Source organism: Cucurbita pepo, chromosome LG13 (genome assembly GCF_002806865.2).
Source record: "Cucurbita pepo subsp. pepo cultivar mu-cu-16 chromosome LG13, ASM280686v2, whole genome shotgun sequence".
NCBI lineage: Eukaryota > Viridiplantae > Streptophyta > Magnoliopsida > Cucurbitales > Cucurbitaceae > Cucurbita > Cucurbita pepo.
In genome coordinates, this window is record NC_036650.1 from 6,807,485 (window position 1) to 6,830,847 (window position 23,363).

General features: G+C 36.8%; 4 protein-coding genes, 1 long non-coding RNA gene and 1 pseudogene across 5 annotated transcripts; 5 read left to right on the plus strand and 1 right to left on the minus strand.

The window, feature by feature from the left end:
- The first annotated feature begins 1,152 nt into the window (after positions 1-1,152).
- Positions 1,153-3,259, plus strand: LOC111809301 (annotated as a pseudogene).
- Positions 3,260-3,640: 381 nt separating this feature from the next.
- Positions 3,641-4,523, plus strand: LOC111808962. Its single transcript, XR_002817162.1, has 2 exons — positions 3,641-4,150; positions 4,247-4,523. It is a non-coding gene; the product is annotated as an uncharacterized LOC111808962 (long non-coding RNA).
- A 1,390-nt stretch (positions 4,524-5,913) lies between these two features.
- Positions 5,914-11,982, plus strand: LOC111808961 (uncharacterized protein At2g38710-like). Its single transcript, XM_023695222.1, has 5 exons — positions 5,914-6,268; positions 8,119-8,238; positions 9,803-9,917; positions 11,113-11,206; positions 11,551-11,982. Exons 1-5 carry the CDS (start codon positions 6,165-6,167, stop codon positions 11,745-11,747), a joined length of 630 nt encoding a protein of 209 aa, XP_023550990.1. The 5' UTR covers positions 5,914-6,164; the 3' UTR covers positions 11,748-11,982.
- Positions 11,983-14,124: 2,142 nt separating this feature from the next.
- LOC111809379 (vesicle-associated membrane protein 727-like) lies at positions 14,125-17,812 on the plus strand. The gene is made up of 6 exons (XM_023695829.1): positions 14,125-14,311; positions 15,056-15,303; positions 15,382-15,580; positions 15,657-15,777; positions 17,258-17,320; positions 17,439-17,812. The coding sequence occupies exons 2-6, from the start codon at positions 15,114-15,116 to the stop codon at positions 17,580-17,582; spliced, it is 717 nt and encodes a 238-aa protein (XP_023551597.1). The 5' UTR covers positions 14,125-14,311; positions 15,056-15,113; the 3' UTR covers positions 17,583-17,812.
- A 1,319-nt stretch (positions 17,813-19,131) lies between these two features.
- On the plus strand, positions 19,132-20,604 carry LOC111808148 (40S ribosomal protein S25-3). The gene is made up of 4 exons (XM_023693964.1): positions 19,132-19,219; positions 19,375-19,449; positions 19,912-20,046; positions 20,328-20,604. The coding sequence occupies exons 1-4, from the start codon at positions 19,217-19,219 to the stop codon at positions 20,439-20,441; spliced, it is 327 nt and encodes a 108-aa protein (XP_023549732.1). The 5' UTR covers positions 19,132-19,216; the 3' UTR covers positions 20,442-20,604.
- A 618-nt stretch (positions 20,605-21,222) lies between these two features.
- On the minus strand, positions 21,223-23,129 carry LOC111809448 (ferredoxin, root R-B2-like). The gene is made up of 2 exons (XM_023695914.1): positions 23,002-23,129; positions 21,223-21,827 (listed from the first exon to the last, which is right to left on the minus strand). Exon 2 carries the CDS (start codon positions 21,812-21,814, stop codon positions 21,365-21,367), a length of 450 nt encoding a protein of 149 aa, XP_023551682.1. The 5' UTR covers positions 21,815-21,827; positions 23,002-23,129; the 3' UTR covers positions 21,223-21,364.
- Between the last annotated feature and the right edge of the window lie 234 nt (positions 23,130-23,363).

Below are 23,363 nucleotides of genomic sequence, written 5' to 3' on the forward strand. Positions count from 1 at the left end.
GGTGTAAGTGACGCCCTCAAACCCGGCTTTCAGTTAATATATAATGGAAAAGAAAAATCAAAATGTGCAGCCCTAAAATTTATAGGTTGTTTAATAGATTAAAAAAAATTACTTGTTATAAAACTAATGGGATTTAAAAATTATAATTAGATATAAAATTTTGCTGACATTTATAAATTTTAATCATAACGGCCTAAGCACACCGTTACTAATATTGTCGTTTTTGTGCCTTCCCTTTCGGGCTTGATGTGAGACCTCGCAATCTATCTCTTTTTGGGACCCAGACGTTTTTGTGCCTTCCCTTTCGGGCTTGATGTGAGACCTCACAATCTATCTCTTTTTGGGACCCAGACGCTCTGTTCTCTTATAAAGAATGTTTCATTCTTTCCCCAACCGACGTAGGATCTCACAATTCACCTCCTTTCGGGGCCCAGCATTCTCGCCGGCACTCGTTCCCTTATAAATAATGTTTCGTTCTCCTCCCCAACCGATGTGGGATCAGAATCCATTCACAAAACACCTCTCTTCGGGGTCAAGCGTCTTCACTGGCACTCGACTTGTTCCCTTCTTCAATTGATGTGGGATACCCCAATCCACCTCCCTTCGGGGCCCAGCGTCCATGTTGGCACACCTCCTTGTGTCTACCCCCTTCGGGGCTCAGCCTCCTCGCTGACACATGATGTCTGACTCTGATACCACTTGTAACGACCCTAGTCCATCGCTCGTAGATATTGTCATCGTTGGGCTTCCCCTAAAAAATTTTAAAACGCGTCTGTTAAGGAGATGTTTCCACACAATAAAGAACTTCCGTTCCGGTGAAATATCTGTTAATTGAGTTATTTATTCGCTTATAGGTAAATTGATTTTTACTTAATTAACAAGATGGTGTGGTTATAAAAAAAAAAAAGAAAAAGAAAAAAGAAAAAATGTATTTATTTTTGGAGTGTTATTTATTTATTTATTTTTATTAAATTGAAATAACAAAATAGTGACACTTGGAAATTGGTTAGTTTGAGGTAACATTTATTTATTTTAAACAAGGTAAAATAAAATGTATTTACATTAATTTTTTAATTCATTTATTTGTTTACACGGCTTATAACCCATTTGAACTGTTCTAACTGTTCGGCAAAATTTTAACTTGGCGCGAAACCCAGAGGCCAAGAAGGCAGTCGCAATCCCCCCCCGTCGGACCATAAACTCCGATCATGTATCATCCTACTAGAGGCGGCGTTCGTGGCGGTCGCGATCGTAAGCTAGTTCTTACCTTATACGATTTCCACTTTGTCTATTGTCTTCCTTTTTTTTTTTTTCTTTCCATGGAGTCGTTTTTGCGGCATTCGATTAGTGGCTGCCGAAGTCAAGAACCGTTGGATCTGAATTCGCTTCTAGGGTTTTCTTCGCGTTTCTGATATTCGGATTAGCGTTTTTTTTTGTTGTTGGGAGATTGTTTTCGTTTTGTAGTTCTAAACAATCGTCGAGTCGCATCGATTTGTATATTTGAAGACGCCTTGTGAATTGGACAGGAAGTTTGGCTGTAACATTAAGATTTTGATGAGTTTTTAGATTGGCGGTAGTTTATGTAGTTATGTTCGTCTACTGTGGTGAATGGAGTCGAATGTCGGGTCGTAAGGATTTTAGGGCTTGTTAGTTTTTGAGTGGTCGTGTTGGAGGTTTCTGTTATATTTTCAATATTTGTACGTTCGGATCGGCAATAGATTAGATCAACTATATCTGTAACGAGTCAACCTGTTAAGGTATTTCCTGAATCTTGCAAGCGATTCTCTAACGTAAGGGATTTTGCTCATTCATTCATTATATATATATATATATATTGCACTTTCTTGATGTGCAGAATTTAGTTGGAAAGATGTGAAAGTTGACAAGCATAGGGAAAACTTCCTTGGCCAGAGCATCAAAGCTCCTGTTGGAAGATGGCAAAAGGGTAAGGTATCATTGTGAAAACCCACTATGAAACGAAACGATCGATACGAAAAAGATGCGCTCAAAAAGACCTCCTTCACCCCCCTTTGCCAAGTATTGAGTTTAGTTAGAAAAGCGAGTGCACTAGAAAAGAACGGGAACTGAGTCGGTTAAATGATTTTCTTCGTACAAGGCATTAGATTGCTCTATGGAAAAGCTATTTGCTCTGTTTAACTGTTCAGCGTGTCCTCAAATGAAGTTATGTTCTGTTTTCATTATCTTTGTTTCATTACTTGGGTATTTTCTGTTGGTTATTTGGGAGGCACATTCTTCAATTTGCAAACTATTTTGGCCAATGCATTTCTAATTGTAAATACATTAAATAGGCATTTTTGGATTGAATTAGAAGGTACTTATACTTATTCATGCTGATTCTTATTTGTGGGTCGTGGGTCATCCTCTCATATCCTTGCCCTGGAATTGTTTCCTTGATAAAATGTTTTAATAAGACATTTTCTTTGTTAAGAACTAAACAGGGAAAGATTTACACTGATAAGCACGGGATAAAAAGTCAAGTTTGAATGTGGATGCTGCAAAAGAGGAGATAAAGTTGATCAAGGAGCAGGAGGAACAGGCGATGAGGGAGGCTCTTGGTTTAGCTCCCAAGACTGCTGGCAGATATCATGGAAATCGCCTTGATGAGCATGAGTTCTCGGAACTTGTGACCCGAGGCAGCACTGCAAAAGACTTGGTGCGGGCCACGCTGAAGCTGCTCGGGTTCAGTGTAACACCCTAGATCCACTGCTGGCCGATATTGTCCTCTTTGGGCTTTCTCTTTCGGGCTTTCCCTCAAGGCTTTAAAACGCGTCTACTAGGGGAAAGTTTCAACACTCTTATAAATGGTGGGTTGTTCTCCTCCCCAACCAATGTGGGACATCACAATCCACCCCCCTTCGGGGCCCAGCATCTTCGCTGGCACTCTTTCATTCCTCCAATCGATGTGGGACCGCTCCCTATTGTGATGTCCCACATTGGTTGGGGAGGAGAACAAACCACCATTTATAAGGGTGTTGAAACCTTCCCCTAGTAGACGCGTTTTAAAGCCTTGAGGGGAAGCCCGAAAGGGAAAGCCCAAAGAGGACAATATCTGCTAGCGGTGGATCTGGGGCGTTACAAATGGTATCAGAGCCAGGTTCTGGACGATGTACCAGCCTTCTCGTTGTTCCCTGAAGAGNTTTTTTTTTTTTTTTGACTATTTGGAAGTATTTTTTAATTAAAAAACACATTTTCAATTAATCTTATAAATTAACAATTGTTATTGTTCAAGAAAAAATAAGAAAAATAAAATATAATAATAATTACTTTGTAGTTTACAAATTATTTATTAAAATTATTTATTTTTTAAAAATAGTCGGGCATTCTTATCAGATTATTGAATTGAATAAATGGTCGGANATTGGAGGAAGGAAAGAGTGCCAGCGAGGACGCTGGCCCCAAATGGGGGTGGATTATGATGTCCCACGTTGGTTGGGGAGGAGAACAAATCACCATTTATAAGGGTGTGGAAACCTTCCCCTAGCATACGTGTTTTAAAGCCTTGAGGGAAGCTCAAAAGAGAAAGCCCAAAGATGACAATATCTGCTAGCGGTAGAGAGAAAGCCCAAAGAGGACCATACGTGTTTTAAAGCCTTGAGGGGAAGCTCAAAAGAGAAAGCCCAAAGATGACAATATCTGCTAGCGGTAGAGAGAAAGCCCAAAGAGGACAATATCTGCTAGTGGTAGATTTTGGACGTTACATTATTGAGGTTAGAAATTATATAAGGAAGTGGTGATACTTGTTTGTTGTTTTTATCCCTTCAATAGAGTTTCAATTATTTTGAATTGTCTCTTATCTGGTTGTGTGGCATCAAAGTTTGGGACGCATGGAAACTTTGCCCATCAATTAACTATCAGATTTGAATTACCTGTTCGTTATGTTAGTATGTAGTTCTGTTTTAAGGTCAATATCTAACTCTCATTACTTCTCATTGGATGAGAGTTGCACGTACCCACTCATTAATGACGATGTTTAGCTGACAGAATGTCTAATCACATAATCGTTTTTATTCACTGATGTCAGTTGTATGTACAGATCTTCAATCTTCAGGTTCATTGGGATCTTCCATTTTCAGATGGCCTTTGCTTTTGTGGCTCGCATATGATTGTTGACGAAGAAGCCGACACGATGGTAAGACGATAAACCCTTCGTTCTGTAGTCCCTGATTTCTTTACAAGATTTTTAGAATCGGGGAAAAATGGTCATAGTTTGTTCTTATGTGTTCAGAAATGGACGTTTCTTGGAAATCTTTGGAAGTCTCCCATGGACGAAGAATAAAATGGTCAAAGCTGAGAGGTAAAGTCACCCTGTATGGATTATGGTTTTAGTATTGGGACGGATGATTTCTTTCTTCAAATTAGTTCAACCATCCCTGACACTAAATAAACTATTGCTTGCCCCTTGATTGAAGCATCCAAGAAAAGTGGTCCTAATATTTCAAAATCTAGTATAAAACGATCAGCCCCGTCAACATCCTACTGTTGCGTGTCGGGAAAGTAGTCGATCTTTGGTGTACAACTATTCATATTACTGTTGTGTTCATTGAATCATATTCTTGAAATGTTGCATTCACAGGTTAGTAATCTATCTTATTTTCGGACACTATCGATCGCGACACTTTGTGTACAACAGAGAGAATGGAATCCATTAATTCAGATTAATTGTACTCATTATCTCCTTATTCGCCTTTCGTTTTCCCCGACATGAAAGCTCTGTTTCATTGATGTCTTATTAATTGGTGGGTTACCAAGACCGTAGCTAATGAAGATTTGTTCTACCAGAAAGATGAATAGTTGATTGATGTATAAGTTAGTGGTACCCTAACATTATAATTAATCATTTCATTATCTCAGCTTATCCATTAATTACTATTGTTTAAGTTAATCGTTGATTTACTAGTATTTGATTTTTTTTTTTTTTTGACTATTTGGAAGTATTTTTTAATTAAAAAACACATTTTCAATTAATCTTATAAATTAACAATTGTTATTGTTCAAGAAAAAATAAGAAAAATAAAATATAATAATAATTACTTTGTAGTTTACAAATTATTTATTAAAATTATTTATTTTTTAAAAATAGTCGGGCATTCTTATCAGATTATTGAATTGAATAAATGGTCGGATTTTATATATTGGATAAAAGTTTCACATTAGCTAATTTAGGGAATGATTTATAATTTTTATATATTGGATAAAAGTTTCACATTAGCTAATTTAGGGAATGATTTATAATCAATGAATAGTATCTATATTGGCGTGAGCTCTTTTAGGAAATCCAAAGCAAAACCATGCTATTGCCTTTTGAGAAACCCAAAGTAAAACCGTGAGAACTTGGACTGAGACCTCTTGGGAAACCCAAAGCAAAGTCATGAAAATTTAGGCTAAATCCTTTTAGGAAACACAAAGTAAAGCCATGAGAACTTAGGCTCACAATGTACAGTATCATACTATTCTTATAGTCGTGTTCATCTAACATGGTATCAGAGCCATACTATAAACTTAGTCACATCAGTCGAATCCTCAAATAACTAAGACTCCAAAAGAAAAGGAGGCTCATGTAACATGCCTTAAACTTAGTCACATAATTGAATCCTCCAATAACTAAGACTCTAAAAGAAAAGATGTAACGTGGTATTAGAGCCATACCTTAAACTTAGTCACATTCATCAAATAACCAAGACTCTAAAAGAAAAGTAGAAGGAGCCTCTGTAACTTAAAATAGTTTTTTTTATTTTTTTATTTAATATTTTTTTTAAGAAGGAGCAAAGAGGGTAAACGGAATTAATAAATAATAATAATAATAATAAAAAAAAAAAAAAAAAAAAAAGAAACTGGGAAGTGGGTCCTACGGGAAATAATTTATATTCATGGTTGCTTACTGCCCATCCGAATAAAGGCGCAAAAGTGAGCGACGAACAAAGGCTCTAGAGCGAGAAAGAGAGAGGGAAAGAAAAGAGGAGTGAGAAAAAAAGCTCTTCTTCTTCTTCCTGCTGCTATTGCTGTTCTTCTTCCTCTTCCTTCTCCCTTTCCCTCTTAATTTCTTAGTAATTTCGTTACCAAATCCTCCTCCTCCTCCTCCTCCTCCTCAACCTACCATTGATTTTCCACCTTCTTCACTTCACTGCTCACTGATTACGCCAACCATGGTGTCGGCCAACAGAGAGATGGTGGTCTACTGTTTCGATACCCTTCTCGCTCACTACAACGGCGAGGAAGCCCCTCCCCCTGCTTTCGACGGCGGTCAACAGTAATTTCTCTCTCTTTTTGTTATTTTCGTGTGCGATTAGTGATTGTGTTCTGGGATTTGTTTGCATGTTTGGGGTTTAGCATGTGATCGAGTCTGTGCTTTTACTAATTGTAACGTTGGTCGCTGGGTTTCGATTATGATTATGATGATCATCATTGGTTTGGTCTGTGATTTCTGTGTTTAGTTCTAATTGTTCGCGAGTACTTTAAATTTTTGTGAATTGTCCATTTTGTTTTTTGTATTTTTGGTGACTGATGAAGTTTTTTTTTTATCGTTTTAAGTAGTTCAATACAATTTTTCTTAAATGGAACACAGGGAGAGGGAACATTTTGAGTATTTTTCTAAATAATAGGTTCAATTGAGTTTGGATGTTCTATGGGTGAATGCTTCCTGTTTTGGCTCCGTTTTCCCTTTGTATAACCTTTCCTTTTCTCTAGAATACGTGGTTTTTCATCTACAAATAAGGGAATAAGTTTGCTAAAGAACGATAAAAAAAAGAAATAATTGGGTTTTGGTGAGTGGTGACAAATGGTAAGAGGAATTACTGTTTCTAAGTGGCTGCCAGGAAACCCAATTGAGCTACTTTTAGCTAGGCACTTCCTGCTACGTACCCTGAAAAGAGCAACTTTTGGAGAGCATCACAGGGAAAGCTCAATAAATTTAATCAGCATCTAATTTGATGTCTTTTTAAAACTCGATCGGCCCAAGAAACTTGTGTCTGTGCTTTTTATCTTTTTATTCATTTCCCAATTCTTCACGAAGTCTAAAGGGAAGAAATAAGAATATAGGCTTCTTAGGATCGGCTCCACTGCGCTCGACATCTTTGTTTCTAATTTTCCCAGAAAGCTTAGGAATCGTTCACAGTGATGTCGATGGATTATATTTACAGTAGTCATAAGTTCTCGTTCAAGAGTTGAGGCACTGACATCAAGTCCTAGATACAAACAGGTTGTTTTTATGCACATGAGCTATGATGGTTGGTTAATCTATATGATGAAATGTATTTCTGCTAAACATTTGCTTGGAAATTACTTATGATTATGTGTTTTCCTGTATTCGAAGATTTATATAAAACTGTTGTAAATACATGTCGGTTTCTCACTTACTGAGTAATGATTTTTTAATTTCTTGTTATGTGGTTATATTAAGTAAAAAGAAGAAGAAAAAAAAAAAGTTTACACCGGTGTTAGTACAAAGCCATGACCAACTAGTCATTGTCCAAGAAAATAAAAAAGTTTTCACTGGTCTTAGTTCAATGCCATGGCCAACTAGTCATTGTCCAATTTTATTTTGGATAGTTGCTTTGCTCTTGCAAGAAGGAAATCGAATTAGCAAGAACACGTGTCCGTAATCTATTGAATAATTTCTTCTGAAAGAGTTACCGGATAGAAAGTGACTGGACGAGAAGTGTTTCATAAGATTTATCTTTAACTTTCTCATGGCGTCCATATGTCTATTTCAAGAAGGTCGCTAAATTTTTTTAATACAAAGCATTCCTATTTCCACATGCATCTTAATAGATTGTGTATATGCTCGTTTTTTAAGACATATGCAGCTATCAATCTGTTGTTCATCTTTACATTTTGTGTGTGCTATCATGTGGNTTTGCTTTTTTTTTTTTTTTTTAATTCAACAATTGTGCGGGTGGGAATTAAAGCATCGACCTTTCAGATGGTAGTTAGTGTCTTTATCCATGAAGCTATGCTTATATCAACTGGTTAGCATATTTTTTGCAGATGCTTTTGTGATACTAACCACTTTTCAAAAGCCTTGTGCTTCATACCTAGAATATTATTATTGTAGGCTGCATCTATTTTCATTTCACGTGAATATTTTTTTTTTTCTGCCAGCCCCTTGTTCGTTACCTGGAAAAAAGTGGTCAATGGTGGTGAACCTCGTCTGCGAGGGTGCATAGGAACTCTAGAAGCTCGCTGCTTGATAAATGGCTTCAAGGATTATGCTTTAAATAGGTATTATTGCATAATGCATACTTCTACCTTTCCCCCACTGCTTTATCTAAAAACTTTCCCAAATCAGTTGGCTGACTCAAATATTCTGGACAAAGTATTTCACAGCATAAGTGACTCTGTGATGATGGTGTTTATTATTGAATTTGGCTTTCCATTTCTGTAATTATTGATCTCTAAATAGTAATTACATGAAGATTGAAATTCTCATTTGCAAGTTGTGTAATGAAAAATCCAGAAGTCTGCCATAGTGGTGGTGCATGGTTTGCAACCATAGTCTGTCACAACTCTACGAATTTGTACCTCACTGCTTGTTATTAATTATGACTGTGATTATGACTGTCTTTGCGCATACGATAAAAGATTGGTTCTGCTTACCTTTTCCCTGGTAGTATAGCATGAATTAACTATTGTTATGACAAATTTAACAAAAATAAATGAGAATTTTCAATTTCTTATGAGTTGGTTTGGACTTGGGTTGAAACTGTATAAATTTTTTTAAGAAAGGTTGAGGTTTTGCATGAATAAGAACCTTGTGGCATTGTTAATTTTGTATTTGGGTGCCTATTATGAGTCCTTTAGCGCCTTTTTGTACTTTGACGCGTATTATGAAGTTTTTGAATTATTACAAATGCTGTTGGATGTTTTTGTCAGTGATCAAAATCAAGGTCCAACTTAAAGTATAATGGAGCAGCTTTGTAAATGTGATTGATTTGAAGTGAATGCATACAAACCTTCTATTCTTTCTATGTTAATCGGTTTCAAACGGGAGACTACCACCTAAAGCTCATAGTTAGGGAATTTTCATTTATTTCTGCTTTCCAGAATCGTTTTCACATTGCCCTCTCCCTGGCTTTCTTGAATCAAATTTTAAGGGAGAAAGTCAATGGGTGGATGAGAAGTCCATATGCATGACATAAGTGATCCATATTGTCGGAAGTTTGCTTCATTTAAAACTGATTTGGTAAATAAGTTCAGTGAAGGGGCGGTGGGGAGGAAGCTGGTTTGGTTAGCAAGAATGAAAAGTCCATTGTTAAGTGACCTAACTGATTTGTATGTAAATTTATTGATANGGGGGGGGGGGGGGGGAGTGGAACTCTTATGGCTTATTATTCCTTTGGACAAAGGAAGTGACCTTGGTTGGTTCTTTTGCTCTATCTTAACTCTTGGTTTCACATGCTCTCTTATTGTTATGTGAGATCCCACATCGGTTGGAAAGGGGAACAAAACATTCTTTATAAGGGTGTGGAAACCTCTTTCTAGCAGACGTGTTTTAAAACCGTGAGGCTGGCGGCGATACGTAACGGGCCAAAGCGGACAATGTCTGCTAGCGGTGGGCTTGGACTGTTACAAATTGTGAGATACTACATCGGTTGGAGAGAGGAACGAAATATTTTTTATAAGGGTGTGGAATCCTTTCCCTAGCATATGTATTTTAAAACCGTGAGGCTGACGGTTTGGGCTGTTACATGTCATGACTAAATGCAAATTTTATTGGTTGAACTGACACTACAATGGGCATCTAAAGAGTTGGTTTTTTATTCCTTTTTTCTTGAATATGTTGCAGTGCATTGAGGGACCGGAGGTTCCCCCCAATACAGCCTAAAGAATTACCACATTTGGAGTGCACAGTTTCCATTCTAGTTGATTATGAAATAGCTATAAATTATCTTGATTGGGAGGTACGTTTCTGTTCCCTTTTTTTAATCAAAGGTTTGTGTTTGTGTTCAGTGAGTACAATGGTTGGCTTTGGTTTTCTGTTGTCTCACAGAATCCGAGTGCCCTTTTTCCTTTCCATTAAACTCGAACAATTATGTGCATTATTAATGATTAGAACAGGTCTGTCAGGCTTGAGCTACATTGTTAGAGTAAGATTCATAAACTACTACTTTCAAGGAAGTCGGATGTTAGGCCTCCCGGTACGATAAGGGCCAAAAAGGGGATTAACCCCCTCCAGGAGTTAATTTGTTATTAGACACTAACTAGTTTAATTTAACCCTTTTTTCTCATTGTATTATCAGTTGTTTTTATGCTAACTAGAAGCACATACTTATCAGGAAAATGGAAAAAAATTAAGCTAGTTAGCTACCGTGAGATCCCACATCGGTTGGAGAGGGGAACGAAGCATTCTTTACAAGGGTGTGGAAACCTCTCCCTAGCGGATGCATTTTAAAAATCTTGAGGGAAGCCTAAAAAGGAAAGCCCAAAGAGGACAATATCGGCTAGCGGTGGACTTGGGTTATTACAAATGGTATCAGAGTCAGACACCGGGCGTTGTGCCAACGAGGACGTTGGGCTCTCAAGGGAGATGGATTGTGAGATCCCACATTGGTTGGGGAGGAGAACGAAGCATTCCTTATAAGGGTGTGGAAATCTCTCCCTATCAGATGCTTTTCAAAAGCCTTAAGGGGAAGCCTAGAAGGGAAAGCGCAAAGAAGACAATATCTGCTAGGGGTGGGCTTTGGTAGTTACCGCTACTAAATACATCTAGGATGTTTGAATGACAGGAACTTTCTTGCTATATATTATCACAGGACAGGCTCATAGGCATAACTTGCAAGTGTTTACTCGAGTAGCCTTGCTAAGTAGTAAATGATGGCTGTATTCAAGATGCCTGTTTAGTTCATAGTTAAGTACTGTATGAATAACAATACTTTTGCATATATGTAAAGGCTTGATTGTTGGAAATTCAGAAAATGCATTGCCATTATGGCTTGCAAGGATTGGTCGTGCCCGTTGCTTGATTCTGGCTAGTTTGCCCGAAATTTTAAGCTTGGTCCTGTCCTGCTTGCCTGTCGTGTTTTTGGTCAGTCCCACAGAATAGCCAGTCTTGCAGGTAGGCTTTCCGTAATCAGGGGTCTTCGTATCTTATTGCAGGTAGGTAAGCATGGTATTATTATTGAATTTAATGATCCCGACTATAATACTAGACGAAGTGCTACGTATCTGCCCGAGGTAGCTGCCCATGAAGGTATGTCTACGGTGCTTTTTGTCGATAAATATTCGTCCTCTTTTCATTGTCATGTGAAATCCAGTGATTTGCCTGGTATACAAAGTAGTGGGGCGGACTACCCCCTCCCGTACTTGGTCGATCTTCCCATGTTTAGTCGAAATTTTTGCCGTTGTTGCTGTTGATGCCCTCTATCTCCCTTCTGCAATATAGGCAGATTATCGAGCAGCCTGATTTGTGCACTTTAATCGAACATATCTTCGTGAAACATAGTTTTTTGGCTAAAATGTTGTCAAATCTCTGTTTAGCTTTATACTCCCTCCAGCTGACCGAGGTTTCGGGTTTGGCTGCATCTTGATTATCAGGATGGACAAAAATTGAGGCTATCGACTCATTGGTGCGGAAGGCAGGATACAATGGTGCAATCACCGAGTCACTGCGTAAGCGTATTCGATTGACCCGGTACCAGAGCACCCTATTCACCATGCACTATGGTGAGTATGTGTCCTATGTTAAAACCACCCGGGGCACGACCCCTTGCGTTGTCGGGGCTAAAGCCTAACAACCATTGATTCTTCCAAACGGCCTTTGCTAAAACCTGCAAGGCGAAAGTTTGGGTACTGAACTGAACTAAGACAAGATATTGGATGCTTGAATGATTTGTGTTGTGTTCCATCGCTATCTTTTCAATGCCATTCAACAAGAAAAAAAACTGAAAGAAACCATGCTCTGTAAGACTTTCTTCAACCTTTCCAAATTCTAATTATCATATTTCTATTTATATCTATCATTTTCTCTCGATGCTTCGCTTGTTTCATTTCTTTTTCGGGTTGATCTGTGTCTTTATTCGAGGTGTGTGCAAGTTGACTCGAACACAGATATTGAAAAAACGTCGTACTTTTACATAGCGGTTTCAAAATAGGAGTGATTTGTGAATGTTGTGTTAGCAACATGTTTCGTAATTTATTTTGATTTTAAAAAACGGATTAGCTTTTTTCGTCTCCGTGTTTCGGGTTCTTCAGTGTTTTTACTAATTTGGAAATATCGGTTAACTCGAATGTTTCTTCGTTCTTGATAGTGAAATATAGATCTTTAATATGGTTGATGAATGCCTTTCCAAAAAATACTTGTAAAAAAATATTAAATTACAAATTCAGTTCTTTAATTACGATATTTACAAAAATTTACATATATTAAATATAAAATTGACAAATTGAATGTTGGGTTATAATATATATACAATTTAAATNTATATATATATATATATATATATATATATATATATATTACTTAAATTTTTTAAAAAAATTTAATTTATCGCACAAATTCTCTATTATACCTTTGGAATTTCAAAATTGAAAGGTTAAACTTATAGTTTAAATGTGACATTCCACATTGGTTAGCAAACGCGGGGAAACCCGAAAGAAATCTGAAAGGGAAAGCCCAAAGAGGACTATATCCTCTAGCAAACGCGGGGAAACCTGAATGGGAAAGCCCAAAGAGGACTATATCCCCTAGCAAATGCGGGGAAACCTGAATGGGAAAGTCCAAAGAGGACTATATCCCCTAGGGAAAGTCCAAAGAGGACTATATCCCCTAGCAAACGCGGGGAAACCTGAAAGGGAAAGCCCATAGAGGACAATATCTACTAGGTGGATTTGGGGCGTTATAAATGGTATTAGAGCCAGACACCGGATGATGTGTCAGCCTTCTCGCTGTTCCCCGAAAGGGGGTAGACGAGGCGGTATGTGTTGAACACAACTCACTGTGGGAAACACTCGCACTCTTTATTAAGACCAATCGAGAAGAGAATACAAGACACTCGGTAGAATACTTCTGCTTTTTAGATTTTTTTGGATGAATAACCTAGATAGGGTGGAGGGTATTTATACCGTAGCCTAAGCAATGTAGACCTAACAAATCTCAATCTAAGCAATACCTAACAAATCTAAATCTACATCTAAACCAATCTAGACATAACAAATCTGAATTTAGACCTAACAAATATAAATGTAGACCTAACAAATCTGAATATAGACCTAACAAATTTAAATCTTTTTCTTAAAATTCCTGGAGATATTTTCCCTAAATCTCTACTAAAATAAATATATGATGGGCTCGTACAATTATTGGGCTTGACTCTATTGGGCTAGTGATGATATTTGAACAGTATGCCAGTAAGAACGCTGGCTCCAAAGGGGGTGGATTTGGTGGTGGTCTCACATCGATTAGAGAAAGGAACGAGTGCCAGTGAGGATGTTGGGCCCCGAAGGGGGTGGATTGTTATGTCCCACATTGGTTAGGGAGGAAAACAAATCACCCTTTAGAAGTGTGTGGAATAAAGCGTTGACGGAAAGCCCAAAAGGGAAAGCCTAAAGAGGACAATATCTGCCGACGAATTTGGGGCAGGGGAAGCCCGAAAGTGAAAGCCCAAAGAGGACAATATCCGCTAGCGGTGGATCGAGTACATTAAATGTAAATTATATATATATATATATATACACACAAATATGAATTGTTAAGTTAAATGTAAAAAAATATGTATTTTAAAAATATAAAATTACAAATATGTATTACAAGAAATAAAAGTTGCCTTAATAATTAAGTTTTGTTTTTGTTGACAAAAATAGTAATAATAACAGTAATAATAATAATAATAATAATAATAATAATAATGTATGATACATATTTTTAGTCAAATTACCATTCTAATTACTAAATTTTTATTATCTATTTATTTGGTTGGCTTCTTTGTCTAAATAGTTTTTTAAAATTTAAAATTTTATATTTAATATATAATTAAAATAATAAAAAATTATTTTAAAAATAATTAATTTATAGATTTATAGGACAAAATTAGAAGTTTAAAAATCTATTATAAATTTTTAAAATTAAATATAAAAATAAGTGTAAAAATTTATGGAATATAAAAATAAGCTCGAAATTGGGATTATTTTTACACATTTTCGGAGAATTGTTCCTAACCGGAGACGGAAGGTTAAACTGATCGAGGTTCGGCCTCCCTTATATATTGCCCGTCTTGTTTACAATTTCATGTATGTTTCAGACGGATCGATCTTTTAGCTTGCATCTCGCGTGAAGTTGACTAGAGATTTCCAGTTTAAGGTTTGAATTTTTCTCTTTTCTTGTAAGATTTTCACTTTCTGATTGGATCGTGGAATTAAATTTTGTTTTCTTCGTCGATTTTTCTCCTTTTCTGGTTAATTCTGAAGAACATGTGTTGGGTTTAATTTGTTTCCCGAACTGTTTCTTGATCATCTCGAATTTGGAGGAGACGCTGTGAATTAGCATTTTCTTTTTCTTCTTCTTCTTCTCCACTTCGTTCGTAAGCAGAAAATCTTTTTGTACAATTGTTGTTTCTTTGTGATTTGAGTTACTGATTATCTGAAGGAATACTGGGGTTTTTCGTCGGCGGTTTGCTGTAGTTGATGTTATTGTATATTAGGTACTGTCATTTCATCAATTAGTCATTGTGTTGGATTGTAACCTTACTGCTATAGAAAACAGACTATACAAGTTCCTGGTAATTCGATGGACAAATCCTTCAAGCAAGTAATTTACTCAAACATTCGTGGCCTTTGTTATCTTAGGCTCAAATTTGTGTAGACCGCTAGTACGGAAACTTCCCAAAAAATAGGAGTTAACTTAGCTGAAACTTCAATGATAAATGTTCACATGAGATTTCAAAAAGAAAGTCCCAACATGTAACTGAGCTCAGTTACAAATTTAATGAGACTAGAATAATGGAGTGGATAGCCTCATATCATGTTATTCGTGAATTTCCCATGTTTCGTACCTCCAGTTCGAGAATGAATTCCGATTAACTATATCCATTCAAATTTTTTGTAGGTTACTGCTGCAGTTTGTGAGTTCTACTACTTTGATTCTTCTCAGATAACAGTGAGAGATGAGTCAGAAGGGCCTAATATATAGCTTTGTTGCTAAAGGAACTGTTGTTTTAGCAGAACACACATCATTCTCAGGCAATTTTAGTACCATTGCCGTTCAATGCTTACAGAAATTGCCTTCTAATAGCAGCAAATGCACATACTCATGTGATGGCCATACATTCAACTTTCTTCTCGACAGTGGATTTGGTATTGTGTTTTCTTAAGTTTGATAATGTACTTGTTTTGACTTCACTGGCACTTGTTGCTGAAGTGTTTGATTGACAGTTTTTCTGGCCGTTGCGGATGAATCAGTTGGAAGGAATATGCCATTTGTGTTTCTTGAGCGTGTGAAAGATGACTTTAAACAGCGTTATGGTTCAAGTATCAAGGACGATAACCCTCACCCACTTGCAGATGATGAGGATGAGGATGATTTATTTCTAGACCGGTTCAGTGTTGCATACACTCTTGACAGAGAATTTGGGTATGCCCATGTTTATGAACAATGTTCGAGCTTTGTGTCATACATTTTACCAAACAACCTCTATTTTTCATGATAGGCCAAGGATTAAGGAGCACATGCAATATTGCATGAACCACCCAGAAGAAATGAATAAACTTTCCAAGCTGAAGGCTCAAATAACAGAGGTGAAAGGAATTATGATGGATAACATCGAAAAGGTTTGACTTCTTGTTTTATGAAATCATGCCATTTTTGCTCTGAGATTTTCTATTGAGATTTTGATAGAGCATACATGTTCTTGTTCACCGTTGTGCATAATGTATAAACACGGAGACTTAGATTAAAGTATTTTTGAAGATCTCACTTTGCACCCTCTAATTCTTCCTCCTTTTCCATGTCATCTTGGCAAATGTACCAGCATCTATGCATATCCCTGTTACATGCGGCGTCCTGGTAGGTAGATCAGCCAAGTAGTATATTAGCCATGAGCACTGAACTAGCCAAGTAGTATATTAGCCATGAGCACTGAACTAGTTTTCGCCCTCAAAGCAACATAGTCAATATCACATGAGTGTGTTGCTTGATTGTTTTTGAAGAACCTGATTTTCAAAGAATTTGGTAGTGGTCAGTTTGGATAAAGTGGATTCAAATTGGTCAAAATATCTCACACACGCATTCGTTGCCCCCTTTTCCTGCCGTTCATTGCTTCTCAATGCAGCCATTGGAAATTACTGTGGGGATTTTGGGCAGCACAATAACATCACTTCAGCATTTTTTCGAATACACAATAAAGTTCATATTTGATAGGATTGTACATTATATTGTTATTGATTTTCTTATTTGAGCCTACAAGTTGCTGATTTCATACAAATGGACTGTGTGACATCCTATGTGCTGTTAATATATGTAAAGGAAGTCATTTGTCGAATCTTGGTGAGAAATTTGGAGACATATCCTTGAGGACGTAGCGGAAATTTGTCTGAATGGACAAGCTATCCACTTTTTGACCATATAGGCAAGGTAGTAAATATGATTATTTGACACCTAACATGAGGATTAGCAAAAAAAATGTCTGCTTCCAGCTTTCCTTCATGATGTTCTCTGTGGCATTACTTTAAGATGAGACTAGGAGTTTGATTGAGATCGTTGTCATTTTTTTTTTCTTTTTATATGGATCTCTCTTGATAATAGGTTCGTTTTCAACTATCCTCTCACTGTGATTGGTTTTTGTTTTTTCAATGTCGTTTTGGTCTTGGGTTGGGTAGTGCCTCACCAGTCCTTGTATACTATTCTCTTCAACATTTTAAATGATCTGGAATTGGTGAATCAATGGTTTGGTCTTTTGATGGTATCAGAGCCGGTGGGGTGCCAGCGAAGACGCTGAGCCCCCTAGGGGGTGGATTGTGAGATCCCAACCACTCCCTAGCAGACGCGTTTTAAAACCGTGAGGTTGACGACGATATGTAATGGATCAAAGTGGACAATATCTACTAGCGGTGAGCTTGAACTGTTACAGCGATGGCTAGAAGTTCCTTGTGCAAATAAACTGAAAAATGAGGTGTTTTCTTCTAGTGAGATACACTAGCCCCTAAGTTGTTCGTTCCTTAAAAGAGAGGGGAGACTCGGGGCTAGGAAATCTAGAACCTATCTTTCTCAGCTTTTCTAAACAGACATGATATCGATTTCCTTCTCTTGTAGGTCTTAGATCGTGGCGAACGGATCGAGCTTCTGGTGGACAAAACAGAAAACCTCCAATTTCAGGTACATCATTTAATCCAACTGTCTGTTGAGAACCTCGAACGGGAACTGGGAAGTTGAAGATAAATATAGTATCCTATATCTTTCTCGTTTCATGTCGGGACCTCTGTTTTAAATGTAGGCCGATAACTTCCATCGACAAGGGAGGCAACTTCGGCGAAAAATGTGGCTGCAGAGCTTACAAATGAAGCTAATGGTTGGGGGAGGAATCTTGGTGTTGATCATCATACTCTGGTTTATTGTATGCGGTGGTTTCAAATGTTGATTTGGTGAAGTTAGTAGCAGCAAGTAAGTGTTTTCAGTTGTTCATGCATGCAAGCAAACCGTTACCAAATCTATACATACATACATACATACATACATATAATATGCCTTTCTCACTTTCTAATTTGTAATTAGCATTCTATATTACCTCTCAAAATTTATTCTTTGGGTTTGTGTATTGAAGAATCTATGTTTATATGCTCAATCTGGCTTGCATTTGCTTAAATTTTAACATGTGATTATGCGTTCTTTCGTGTTATTATGTGTTCTTCTGAACCAATTCTCGATTGAAATGGTCTGGTTGAAAGGAGCGTTTGATAACCATTTGGTTTTTAAAAGTTGTACTTGTTTCTTGTATGTTATTTTCGATGGTCTTCATTTTACATTAAACGTTGGAATTATTAGCTAAATTTCAAAACAAAAATAAGTTTTAAAAGCGACTTTTTTTTAAAGTTTTCGAAACGCTTAGATTTTGGAAAAATGATATTTTAATATTTTAAGGATAAATTTATTATATGTAATTATATATTGCTTTGTTTGTATGACCTCCTTTTATGTAAGGAAAAAAAAAAAAAAACAATAAAATTGGCCATTTCACATAAAAATAACCAAATAGCTCTCTTTCACAATTAAAGAAAAATATGCCACACTAAAAAATGAATTTCATGAATTTTGAGCATTGAATTTATTTAATCACAAAATTAAATAATAATAATAATTGCATTATAACATTTATTCAGCTATTACTACTACAACAATAACCAAACATTATTTAGATAACTATAAAATATAATAAATATTGTATTTACTTTGTTGGAATAAGAAAATTAAAATATAAAGATAAAAGGTCCGTCTGAATGATGAAGCTTATCTCCTGTCACCTCACTGGCCAACTTTGATCCATGTTATTTTGAGGTCATATCTAGTCTTCAGAGTTGCCTCAATGGTACTGTTCTCGCGGCTTTACCCCTGAACATCTAGTCAACTGCTGCACCTCAACGTATTTCATCGAAACATATTTCATCGAAAGAGTGCTTTACCCCTGAATATCTAGTCAATTGGTGCACCTCAACGTATTTCAGGGAGAACCAACTAGCTCTAGGTTTGAGTGACACTTTCACCCCTAACCACAACTCAAAGCTAGTATCAATTTATTGCATAACCAGTTGAGTTTTTAATTTTATGAAAGTTCATAAATAGCTCTGACACAAGACATATGAATACCTTGGCTCAAAGCCGCTCAAGAACAACTCCTATAGGTCCTAAAGAATTCTTCTTTATTTTACTTGCCTCAAACAAATAACTTGGACTCGAACAAACTGAACACATCAAGCATCCTTCTCGTCGTTCATGTTGATCGGAAAAAAAAAAAAAAAAAAAAAACCTTAAAATTAATAATTTTTGACAACATATTTGTTTTAAAAACTTTACTTTTCAAGAAAATTAATTATTATTTTTTTAGAAAAAGGTCGGCCCAGTTTTTACTCTTGGGCCCTATCGTTAGCCCACGGCCCACCATGGAATATCAGACTTTCGGGCGGTCCTATAAATTCTTCCCATTCAGTCCTATTTCCTCCTTTCTATTCCGTTCGAAACCTTTGCAACTCTTCCCTCAAACCCTAGAAATCAAATCTCATGGTGAGTTGCTATCTGCACTTTCTTGTTGATTCATCTCCAAATTATTCTTTCTTTCTTTATTCCTTTTCATTTCATTCTGGAACTTCTGTACTGATTCTACTTATTGTGGTGTTTGTTGTTGTTTTTGTTTTTGTTTTGTATCGTTTGAATCGTAGGCACCAAAGAAGGATAAGGCTCCTCCACCGTCCTCCAAGCCCGCTAAATCTGGCGGAGGAAAGCAGAAGAAGAAGGTAAGCTTCTTAGAATTAAATACTGCTAGCGATTTCATGATTCGTATGCCGATGCATGCCTAGCCCTATCGTTCAAGAAGATCATTTAATAAGATTTAGTTCTTTTAATTTCCTCTGGTTTTACTGCATTGCTTAGACGGAGTGTTATTCGTATATTCTGAAGTTAGTATTGCTGAATTTTATTTCAACACTTTGATATTTGGAGCGAGCTGCCTTTTGTAATTAGGTCTTCATACATTATGTAGCATATCCTTCTTCACCGTACAGAGTTCACAAAACTAGCTTAGGCGTTAAATATGGGGCAATCGGAAAGTGATTTTTCATTCGATTAGGAAGAAAATTCTAGGCCTTCAAAAATACAATGAGATGTTTGGGATCCAGTGAAGTTTGTTGAATAGGAGGATCACTATGATTTTCTTTTTGGTATTAAGCTTTATATGATGGTTATCAATTGGATTGCAGAAATGGAGCAAAGGCAAGCAAAAGGAGAAGGTGAACAACATGGTTTTATTTGATCAGGCAAGTTATGATAAGCTCCTTTCTGAAGCTCCCAAGTTCAAGCTGGTCACTCCGTCTATCCTTTCTGATAGGTTGAGGGTATGTCTTTTCTTCCTTTTACTCGTATGTGGTTTTTCCCGTAGTCTGCAATCTTTTTTTTGTTCTTGGCCTGAATATGTTGAGAAGAACTGGGCATTTATCCTAAAACCCACATGGTGTTTCAACCAATATGGATCGGATTGGGTTGATACTTAATTAAAATGCTCAACCCACACACTTAGTCTACTTATGAACATGAAATTCTTAGTTAAGGAGGAATCAGATTGGCAGGGTACTGAAATTTTATGCAGGCCTTTTTGACTAATGCAACTTTCTTATAGATCAATGGATCGCTCGCACGAAGAGCAATTAAGGATTTGATGGCACGGGGTTCCATCAGGATGATATCGTCTCACTCCAGTCAGCAGATCTATACAAGAGCAACCAACGCCTAAGGCTATGGCACGGGGTTCATATAAACTCTTTCCCGGAAGGCTATGGTTATGTAGTTCCCTTCCCATTTTGCAATTCCGAATTTTGTCCATCGATGAAATTATCTTTTAGTCTGTTCTAATGGCTGGATGATCTTTTAATGTGATGTGGTCTTTTATTTGTTAATCGGGTTGTTCGTGATGTGGTCTTTTATTCGTTAATTGGGTTTGGGTAGTTCGTGTTTTTTTTTTCTAGCTCTAATCATAATGTGCCAGTCGTGTAGAAGTTGGCTTTAGTTGCAAGGATTTGACAATAGTCTCAATGTCCTCTAATAAAATGTTAACCAATTATAAATTTGAATTTGAACTTAAAAAATTAACTGATCTAATGTGACCATCAATTGTTTTCAATTCTTTTAGTAAATAAAAATTGTAAGCTAAAAACCTCAACCAATTTACATCCTGCTTGTCTGATGTGATGTGGGAATCTGTTTCATTTCGTCGAGCTTTTAAAGTACTTTCCAAAAGTGTTAAAATTATGGCAGAAGGATTACCAAGTTTATAAAGAAAATGTTAAAAGAAAAGTATTTGAACCAGTTCATTTGATAGTACTCGATTCATTTACCCTTTCATAAGAAACATTTCACCATTAAGCATAAGAGCAATTAATTAAATTCCCACTTTTATGGCCAGGAGAGGCACTCATGCTTAATTACTGGCCTCCACTTTCTTCTATACAGTAACTTTACAAATGTAAAGTGGGTGGTGGAAGAGAATTTTAAAGCCTAACTGGAAACTTAAAAGATGATTATAAATGAATAATGTTCAATTTTGCAAAACCGGTGACATAAAATTCGCATTAGTACACGAGCACAGTTATTGTAGTCTTGGCATGATTGAAATTCAATCAGACTTAAAACGATAAAAATACACATAAAACAAATAAATCAGTACAAATCACCTTCCTTATGTGTGTGGATGACACAGTCGGATTGTGGGTATGCAACGCAGGTCAGGACATAGCCCTTCTCCATTTGATTGTCGTCCAAGAACGATCCATCTGATTGGTCCACTGTCCCAGAAACAACTTGACCGGCGCAAGTAGAGCAAGCTCCAGCCCTGCAAGAGTAAGGTAGATCCAATCCAGCTTCCTCAGCTGAGTCCAGAATGTAAGCATCATCAGGGGCCTCAAACTCATTCTCTTCACCGTTTGGTCCAATCAATTTCACTTTGTAAGCAGCCATTGCTGTCACTTTGAATGAAGAAGACTTCAATCCAAATGCCCGGGATACACTCCTAACAGAACCCAAAGAAGATGGCCTCTGCACTAGGGCACAGGATCTCCTTGGAGTAGCACTTTTGATCAGGCAAGATGTTGGAAGATTGATAGCCGACATCGAATCGTGATAGCTGAAGCCATGATGATAAAATTAGGGAATTTAAACAGAAAGAAACTGCAACCATCTATTAGACACAACAGAAGACTGAAGGTAATCAATTACGCAGCAACCTTATCTACTTCAATGCAAACCATACATGTTTATATATGTTATTGTTACAAAACGTGGCTTCCAGCAAAAATGAATCATGCAAAATCTTGACTACTAAACATCTTCCCCAATATTTAATGTCAAGATGCTGGATATTCCATCAGCAACGCCAATCCACACAAACACCAGCAGATGATGAAAAAGAGCTTGGACGTCGGTTTAAGAAAAAATCAATCGAGGATGTGAGATAGATCTAGATGATGTATTGGACGTGGAAAGCTTCAACAAATTGGAACGAAAAATCTATTTTATAAATAAATAAATAACTCACTTCGATTGTTCAATGATGATAGCAAAAGAAGTGAAAGAAAAAAATAATAATAATGGCAAAGCCTTTTGGTTATGCAAATGAAAAGAATACGCCAACCTGAGCAAAAGAGGCGCCAATTATCATTCCAAAAGTAGATGGTTCAATCAGGTTCAACGGCATAAAAAGAGGTTACAGAAAAATTGGAGACCAAGAAAGCAAAAAAGGCCAAGATCCAAAAAAAAATCCACATCATCCCGCAAAGCAAACAGAAGAACTTTTAGAAAATCATTAACAAGTCTTCATTTGGAAATGAAAAAAGAACTAAACAAATTATCAAGCATGCAAGGGGATAATTCGACAGAAACATCCAGTTTCCGGAAAAAGAAAAAAGAAATTCCTGAACTATTCCAAAATTGAAAAACGAAACCAATATTCTCCAATGTCAAGCGCTTATCGGTTGAGCTTCTAACACCGTAGTACACAATAAACGAAAAACAAACAAATCATAAGAAATCAACAGTCTATAATAGCCAAAAAGCTTGATCCACTCCTCGCCCGAAACAAACACAACATAAACCGTAAAAAGCAACCACAGATCCACAAAATAAACAGCGACTAACAAGAAAAGCGAAAAAGAAAATTTACAGAACCGCAGGTCGCAATCAAAACAATGAAAAGGACAGATTATAGTACGAAAAAGAGAACAGAAAATCAAAAACAGAAAGGATTGAAGAAAGACGAAGATCAAAAGAAATGAAAAAGAAAAGATAGAGAAGAACATTACGAGGAGAGGCGATCCGCAGAGGGCGTGAAAAACGGAGGAAGCCGCGAAGAGAGAAATGGAAAGTAGCCCTAACGATGCTGCCGCCAAGTACGTGTTTGTTTTTGTCGCTGGCTTTCCTTTCTTTAGAGCAGATTCCAAATGAGGACGTCTGAGTTGGTGAGCCGAGTTTTGATCCTCTACTGCCGTTTCTATTTTAACTCTGTAAGAAATTGCTAGAACCTTTGCGATCCTTCCGTTGGATTGGTCGAAACATAATTACGAAATTAACATAAATACATATAATTGTATCATAATTAAAAATAATAATAATTAACAATATCAATTAATTTAAGAAAAATTAAAAAATCACTATATGAGTCGGG

Bases quoted from the DNA above. Each gene is read 5' to 3' on its own strand.
- LOC111808961 (XM_023695222.1), top strand. From the start codon at position 6,165: ATGGTGTCGGCCAACAGAGAGATGGTGGTCTACTGTTTCGATACCCTT. The intron at 6,269-8,118 runs GTAATTTCTCTC...TTTTTCTGCCAG, and splicing joins GCTTTCGACGGCGGTCAACA to CCCCTTGTTCGTTACCTGGA. The intron at 9,918-11,112 runs GTACGTTTCTGT...ATCTTATTGCAG, and splicing joins TAAATTATCTTGATTGGGAG to GTAGGTAAGCATGGTATTAT.
- LOC111809379 (XM_023695829.1), top strand. From the start codon at position 15,114: ATGAGTCAGAAGGGCCTAATATATAGCTTTGTTGCTAAAGGAACTGTT. The intron at 15,304-15,381 runs GTATTGTGTTTT...TTTGATTGACAG, and splicing joins TCTTCTCGACAGTGGATTTG to TTTTTCTGGCCGTTGCGGAT. The intron at 17,321-17,438 runs GTACATCATTTA...TTTTAAATGTAG, and splicing joins CAGAAAACCTCCAATTTCAG to GCCGATAACTTCCATCGACA.
- LOC111808148 (XM_023693964.1), top strand. The intron at 19,450-19,911 runs GTAAGCTTCTTA...ATTGGATTGCAG, and splicing joins GAGGAAAGCAGAAGAAGAAG to AAATGGAGCAAAGGCAAGCA. The intron at 20,047-20,327 runs GTATGTCTTTTC...ACTTTCTTATAG, and splicing joins TCCTTTCTGATAGGTTGAGG to ATCAATGGATCGCTCGCACG.
- LOC111809448 (XM_023695914.1), bottom strand. From the start codon at position 21,814: ATGTCGGCTATCAATCTTCCAACATCTTGCCTGATCAAAAGTGCTACT.